Below are 8251 nucleotides of genomic sequence, written 5' to 3'. Positions count from 1 at the left end.
GAAACCCAGCCAGCTTGGCTAAATTTTTTTCTTTTCCGGGGGGGGGGGGGCGGAGGGATGTGTGGAGGCATCCTAAGAGAGCCAGTGGCCACCCACCCTCCCATTCTGACTTTTTACATGTCACAAAATGAGTTCTGGGACTACCTGCAACTGAGAAGCAGTTTTGGGATATGAGATATGAGAGGTTAGTTGGCTTCTTCCATCAGTGAACATGCTAACAAGTCCTACTGTGTATATGCTGTCACACACAGATACTTTCAAATGTTAATCTAATGTATACCACTGGCCAACAAATCTCACCTACAAAGGCACCATAGGGAAAGGGATGGGACTCAGAGGCAGAGCATTTATTTTTGAAAATTGGTGGGGGGGGGGGCGCCAGAAGGGATCCTCGCCTAGGGTGCAAAATAAGGGGAGGAGCCTCAGCCAATGGAGGGGAAGAAAGGCTTGCCTTTGTCTCCTGTGCAATTGAGGCAGCCTGGCCAGGAAGCAAGCTCTGGCTTGTTCCCTCTCTCCCTCTGGGAGGGGGAGGGGGAGGAGTCTCAGTCAGTGCTGGGAACAGAAGTTTGCCTATCTATCTCTCCTGTGCGATTGAGAGAGTCTGGTAAAGCAAGTTGCGACACAGCAGCAGCAGAACTGGAGAAAGAAGCAGGAGACAGCCAGTTCCTTGCAGTCCAGATAGGAGCCCTCCGAGGAGCTGATCCGGCCCGCCGGCTGCATGTTTGACACCCCTGATCTAGAGGTTAAAAGGGGAATTAGATTTCACATGCAGACTTCAGTGGCCGGGAGAGAGGATAAAATTCTTACCAAGATTTAAAAGATGGCTCTTGGATATATTCAAGATTACACTCCCCCCCCCATATAAATAGAAAATGGAGTTTTAGAAACATTTATAGTTTTACCTAGTTTATATGTTTTACCTAGTTATTCCTTTTTTAAAAGCATGGGAGTTCATGCTTTTTAGCAAGCATTCCAAGCCTGTATCACCAACCACTGTGTGTGAAACTAACAAGAACAGTGGTGATCATAAGTATGGCAGGGATCGGGGGAATTGTTAAATAGTACTCCTGACAGGCCAGAAGGCAGGCTGGAGGACTGCTTAGGGAAACATTGCAGAGTGTGTGAGATTTTCCGCTTTCATGGTGGCGGGGGGTGCGAAGCAAGCTTCTAGCCCTCCGTGTATGAACAATTCCTGCTAGGGTCAGACGGGTGGACGAATCCCACTAACTTTAAGCTGAACTTCCCTCTCCCTGTGACTACTAGATGCAGAATTATGCAAAACTGAATGACTAGATTGTGTAGAACAAGAGAACTTATGCAAGCAGGTAGGTCAGTGGTTGTAGGAGGATCTGGGAGACCTGTATTCAGATCTCCCCTCTGCAACGAAGCTTGAAGGGTGGCCTTGGACCAGTCTTTCTCTCTCAGCCAAACCTATCTCATGAGGTGAAAGTGAAGATGAAATAGAGAAGGGGGACCCACACACACTGCCCTGAGTTCCTTAGAGGAAGGGTAGGATAGGAGCATACTAGACAGATATATAGATTAGGCAGGAACAGGCTTAATTTGCATGTGTAGAGAGCATGTCCTAGGGTTGCCAGCTCTGAATTGGGAAATACCTGGAGACTTTGGGGGTGGAGCCTGGGGAAGGTGGGTTTGGGGAAGGGAGGGACCTCAGCAGGATATAACAGGATATAACAGCATAGGCCGAGCGCCGAAGAATAGATTCTTTTGAACTATGGTGCTGGAGAAGACTCTTGAGAGTCCCTTGGACTGCAAGAAGGTCAAATCAGTCAACCCTAAAAGAAATCAACCCTGACTGTTCCCTGGAAGGCCAGATAATGAAACTGAAGCTCAAATACTTTGGCCACCAAATGAGAAGGGAGCACTCACTGAAGAAGACCCTGATGCTGGGAAAGACTGAAGGTCAAAGAAGACGGGGAGGGCAAAGGATGAGATGGTTGGACAGTGTCATCGATGCAACGAACATGAAATTGAGCAAACTTCAGAGGACGGCGGAAGACCGGAAGGCCTGGTGTGATCTGGTCCATGGGGTCGCGAAGAGTCGGACTCGACTGTGCGACTGAACAACAAAACAGCATAGAGTCCACCCTCCAAAGCAGCCGTTTTCTCCAGGGGGACTGGTCTTGGTAGTCTGGAGGTCAATTGTAATAGTGGGAGATCTCCAGGTGCCACCTAGAGGTTGGCAAGCCTACCATGCCCTGACATGGATAGCCAAGGCTGGCCTGTTCTCTTCAGGTCTTGGAAACTACGCAGGGTTGGCTCTCTGGGCAGCATTTGGCTAGGAGACCACTTGGAAGTCCAGGGCTGCTCTGCAGATGCAGGCAACTACAAACCACCTCTGAACTTATCTTGCCTTGAAAGCCCTACAGGGTTAGCATAAGTTGGCTACAACTTGATGGTGCATTGCGCACAAACACACACAGACGGCATGGAATCTGGAGCTCCTAGCTGCAAAATGCCACCCTACTCAACTCCTACTTTCTGTGCAAAACTGTTGCTTAATACTGTCACACACACACACACCCCGGTCTTTCCCAATGCCCACTAAGAGCAGGAGCAGCATCCTCTCGCACCCGTGCCTTGTCACCCTGGCCCCTCCCATCTCTGACCTGCCTTGCAAATGAAGCCAAAGGACTGCTGAGGCTTGGATCCTCTCCAGATGTTGCAATTCAGAGTGCAATCAGTGCTGCTTCCTCCTGCCTTGCCCAACTGATGGCGGTGAAAATATCTGAGGTGCAAGTGGCATTGGGACATGAGTGTGTGTGCGTGCGTATGGGGGCAGGGATTCTTTCACAGCTACTTCTGTAAAAAAACAACAACAACAACCCAGCAACAACACTGCAGGGCCCCTTTATCTCTTCTTCTTGCTGTGAAACAAGCAAAAGAGTTGGCCCACAAAAAGATGGCAGCTTAACCCTCAGCTATGGGTACAGACTGCAGAAGCATGGGGAAGATGTCCCACCCGTCTCCTTCTGTGTCCTGCTGAGAAACACAACTGACTTTGCCCACCCCTGCTGTGGTCCACAGAGAAGCAAAGGCAGCTGCGAGCCCCACCGAGGAGAGCCCTGGTGCTGGCCCAAAGAGCTGGTTGTGTGCTGTTTGGCAGTGCTGCATCTTATGTGGTTTTCTATGACCATCAACATCAAAGAGACATGTACTTAAAAGGCAGCACCAAGGAGGTGAGTCAGATATGTGGAGGATAACATTTTCCCCTCCTGCTGAGGCCAACAGCAGCTCAGGGGCTGATTTCTGTCAAGGAAATAAAGAAGGGAAGGGTTAATCCCTACAGCCCCAGTGCAAATTCTTGGCTTCATCTGAAGGGTCACAGTAAAGTAAAGGAGGTCTAGTCATAGATCCCAGATGTTACTTATGTACCATACTATTTTGGACTTAGTGGGAGGTGAAGGCTGTTTCCACAGAGACAATTATCTGTGTAGCTGTCTTGAAAAAACCCCAGGAATTGCTAGATCACTACAGCATTCATAACATAACATAACATAACATAACATAACATAACATAACATAACATAACATAACATAACAAATACAATGTGATCTAATATAATACAATGTGATATAATATTGCAATAATATACATTGCAATGATCTACTAGTTCTTGGCTTTCATTAAAAACATTACCGTCATTAGCTGATAATGACTGTCAGTAACTACTGATAAGACCTGCTCTCAGTGAATTTGGTCCGCCTTTTCATCCTGGAGAAATGCCAATACCAACTGTCCCAACATACAAGCAGGGGCAAGAAACAGCCCTATGGGAAGCTGTGGCTTGCATGATTCGCTTGAAAAATATGTCAGTCACCTACAGAAAAGTATGCAATATTGTGCTGTCAGAAAATGCCAGTGCTTTAAAGGTAGAGAGATACCTGTGGTCGATGACAGTCACATTGGAAGCAGAGATCCCAAGAACTGCACAGCTCTTCAGGAGCTCCTCCTTGCGTATGGTCCCATGATTGTAGTAGTTCCCTGCAAACCACAAAGACAATATCAAGGCCCTCTGCCCTCTGTTTGGAACAGAACAAGGCTCTTCCCACTGTGGAAAAACTCTACACATTTGGCAGCCAGGGATAAAATAATGGAGCCAAGAAGGGAATAACAGTGGAGGTCCCCACATTTCACTAGACCTTGCACGGCTGTTTGTTGTGGCAAGCAACAGAAGAATTCGGTGACACCTTAAAGACTGACTGCTGTGTTGCTGGAATATAAAGGTGTGGAGCTATCAGGTGGGTTAAGAAGGAGGTAGGTAGATAGGCTGGCATATCACATTTTATACACCCTGCAAGGAACAAGTAAAAATGTACTTGCAGATGTCATGCAGACCTGCCTCTCAGTCCCCTATTGCCTTGTCAACAACCATGCACAACCTGGAGACTAGTGCCGGTGGTGGTGGATGATTTAGAAACCACACGCACAAATTTCCTCCTCTGGGTATTTCTAGAAACTCTCACAGCCGTTAGGAGGAATATTCTCCATCTCCTTGTAACAGACTCTCAACTGCTTTCTTGACATTCTATGACTCCTGGAGTATACTTAGTCCTCACCAGGTCATTTTTTGTAGCTTTGTTCTTTTGCATTGTGCTAATTTGTAAAATCCTACTTTTCTCTGTGTCTGGGGAGTTCCCTATGTATAAACTGCCACTGTGTGTGTGGGTGGCTCAGCTTTACTTTTTTCATTACTGGCACAAGCCACCCAATATGCCACAGTGAGATAGGCATATGATGTTCCCTTGCAAATTCTTTATCAGTTTTTTAATATAATGTGTCACTTTCCCAGTTTGTACGTTAGAATGTTCAAAGCAGCAAACCAAGAAAATACCCAAAAAATAGTTTATAAACACCACAGAAGATCCAAGATCTTTGTTAGAGAGAGAATAAAATGGCTACTGTGATTGGAGAACCAGCTGTGGCTCACAAAAGCTTTGGAAAAGAAATATATCTTTAGTTGCCACTCCAAGATGTACAAAAAAAGGGTCCAATCAGACTTCCAGCAGGAGGGTGCCACCACCGAAAAAGCCCTGCTGGATTATTGCTCACTAGCCCTGACAATGATATCCATCTACCTAATTTTTATTTCATCCTTTCTTAAAGGACAAAGGGTGGCCCACATGGCTGTTCCTTCTTAATTTATCCTCACAATGCTGTGAAGTAAGTTGAGCTGCAAGAGTGGTTGGCCCAAGGTCACCCAGTGAGCTTGTCCTAGTCCAGCACTGTAACCACTACACCATGGCGGCTACATCATTTCTACTTCGTTGTCTTTTCAAAAATTGGCAGTACAGTAAAGTACAATGTATCTCACAGCACCTAAAGAGATCTTTGGAGAAGGTAGACATAGAAGCCAAAAACATGGGTATCATGCCAAAGGCGCTCAGTGGGTGAGCACATATGGAACGAGTGGACAAAAGGCATCTAAATTTCGGGTGTGTCCTGAATGGCTTCTATGCTGCAAAGGATTCTAGTAAGTTGGGGAAAGGGAGCCATTGGTTTTCTGTGGAAATTTATATCTAGTCTCATGGCTCTGTGGACCCTTCAGTCAGGCACAAATTTATGTACATTACAGAAAATCAGAAGAGATCTGCTGAATCCAATCAAGAGGGGTCCTAGTCCACTGTACTGTTTTCCACTGTGGAAGGTCCAGGTCCAGGAGCCCAAAGGCCAAGCCTCCCCTCGTTGCTGACCCCAACAAATGGCATTCATAGGACACTGCACCTGTACAGCAGAAACTGATTTCTCCTCTTAATGGCAGCTGGACAGAGGTCATTTTGGGGGGGATTGCGGGGGAACACAGTTCCCCCGGGTGAGGTGCAGGGGGCGGGGCAGATGACAAAGCCCCGCAACCTGCTGATGTCATGGGGTGTGGCATATGCTAATGAGTTATGCTAAAGAGTTCCCCTAGCTCTTTTTCTACGAAATGACCCCTGCAGCTGGAGATGTGAGCTCTGACTCATGAAAGCTCATGCTGGAATAAACAGTGTTAGTCTTTAAAGTGCTACTGGACTTTTGTTTTAAATTATTACACTGACAAAGGGAGCTTTGATTCTCAAATGCTTTGATTTGATTCTCAAATGCTTTGATTTGATTCTCAAATGCTTTGATTCTCAAATGCTCAAATGAGTGCTTCAAAAATCTAGTTGGTTTCTAAGGTGCTCCTGGCCTCAAATCTAGCTCTTCTGCTGCAGAGAAGCACGGCTACCCTATATTATTACACAACACCTGAACACAGAGGTTCCATTTCACTATCATAACACCTGATACCTATAGATGAACCTTCCTTTTCCAGGAATTCTCCTAATGTCACTTTAAAGCCTCTCAAACTATTGGCCATCCTGTGGCAGAGTTCCACAAATTAATTCTGTATGGTGTGACACTTATACATATATACAATAAATATACCACAGTGGGTATCATGATTGACAGATACATAGCTTTTGGTGCTATTTTCTGCACTGCACAAAAGGGAACTAAGGCATAAGGCAAGATCAGTGCGACGTGACGTCAGAGTTCCCAATCTCTAGCCCCATAATACTTGAAGGGCCTTGAGGCGCTGCAACTGACGACATACCCGGGCCTTTGACGCCCTTTGAGCCGACCTCATAGCTCGCCCTACGCGCGTCCGAGATCCTGAGGACGGCCACATTCTTAGGGGAAGCGCCGCGTCCGTGACGTCACGCATCGCGCACCACCGCCTTTAAAGTGTTGCCGAGCAACCGTGACGTCAGAGACGTCCTGGCGGTGGATATGGTGTTACGGTTGCTAGGCAACCTCGCATCGCTGTCCCCTCACCTGTGGACGCGCAAAACAACCACAGCCTGGCTCGAGCCAGTTTAAGGATGCTAGGCGCAAAGAACATCGCTTCGTCATCAGGGTGCGCCGTTACAAACAGAGCTCTCACTGCGTCATCGCTATCGCGCCGCCCCGGTCCCTTAGTTAACAGCGTCCTACTGTCACACCGCCTCGTTCCGTGGCGTCGCCGCAGCCACCAGCAGGCGACCAACCATAGTATAAGCGGCGAAAACAGCAAGGCGATTGACACTATTCTCGTCGCCATAACATGCCCCCACCAGGGAAAAAAAATTCCCGGAAAGTTAAAAAAAAAAAGTTCGTACGGAAACGGGTACCACGAATAGTAGAAAGAATGGTTCCGGCTATGCAAGGTTCCAGACCTGAAAGGCGGAAAGGAGGCGGGAATCGCGGCAGGGTCATGCAGGAGGAGTTTCTGCACAAGAAGAAATACTAACTTATAAAAATGCGTATGGCAAAGTCGTGGAAAGGGTTACGCGGGATGCAGTGGTAGGGTGGCCAATGGGTTAGGGAGATTTAATAGGGAATTGGATAAATTAATGGAGGAGGAGAAATTCAGATGAGTAGCCGTGTTGGTCTGAAGCAGCAGATCAAAGTTTGAGTCTAGTGGCACCTTTAAGACGAACAAAGTTTTATTCTGGGTATAGGGTGTGCGTACACATGAAACCTTATACCCAGGAAAAAAACCTTTGTTGGTCTTAGTGCCACTGGACTCAAAATTTGTTATGAAGGAGGAGAGATCTTAACGGCAAAATGGGATCTCCAAATCCAAATACCTCTGAATAGTACTTTATAGGACAGCAGGAGGAGAAAGTTTTGGTCTGTGGGTCTTCCAAGAGATCCTGTTGACCAGCACTGTTAACCTCCATAGACAAAATCACTGTACCTCTTTTGAGGACAATTGCCACGTGCTTCGTTCATTAGCTTCTTCAGAATCATTTGATTGGCCACTGTAAGAAACAGAATGCTGGAATGGGTGGACCACTGGGGCTGATCCAACAGGGTGATTGATCTTAAGGGTGCAGATATTCCCCTCATTTAAAAACAATCCTTTTGTTACAGCAATGAAGCTCCACACTTCAAGAGAACCTGATGGACCTCTTGTCACTGCCAGATCAGTAAAGTCCAAAAGTACGAAATGAAGTAACACCACCACCAACACCTTTGGGTACTGTAACACAGTATGGGAGAAACATGCGTTGTTCCTAATCCATCTGCATAGATAAGTTTGCTTAACTTAAAATATCCAAACCCATCAGGCTGGCAAAAACATAATGAGGAGAAATGCTGTCCCTGCCTAACCACTAAAGACAAAATCTGTATTCTTCATTTACAATTTTGGAATCCTGGTTTGGGCTGTGGTCACACGGAGCATTAGCCACACTACAGAGACGGAAGATAGGCGGATTTTCC

General features: G+C 46.7%; 1 protein-coding gene across 1 annotated transcript in view; it reads right to left on the bottom strand.

The window, feature by feature from the left end:
- PIGL (phosphatidylinositol glycan anchor biosynthesis class L) overlaps positions 1 to 7096 on the bottom strand; it is a 70069-nt gene extending 62973 nt beyond the window's left edge. The window contains exons 1-2 of the mRNA XM_015422049.1: positions 6821 to 7096; positions 3907 to 4006 (exon numbers count right to left, since the gene is read on the bottom strand). Coding sequence (XP_015277535.1) covers positions 3907 to 4006; positions 6821 to 7085 — 365 coding nt within the window. The 5' untranslated portion in view covers positions 7086 to 7096. The remainder of the gene's footprint in view (positions 1 to 3906; positions 4007 to 6820) is intronic.
- Between the last annotated feature and the right edge of the window lie 1155 nt (positions 7097 to 8251).

Source organism: Gekko japonicus, unplaced genomic scaffold (assembly GCF_001447785.1).
Source record: "Gekko japonicus isolate JY-2015 unplaced genomic scaffold, Gekko_japonicus_V1.1 scaffold182, whole genome shotgun sequence".
Taxonomy (NCBI): Eukaryota; Metazoa; Chordata; class Lepidosauria; order Squamata; family Gekkonidae; genus Gekko; species Gekko japonicus.
Note: the sequence above shows the minus strand (reverse complement) of the source record. Positions and strands in the feature narration are given on the sequence as shown.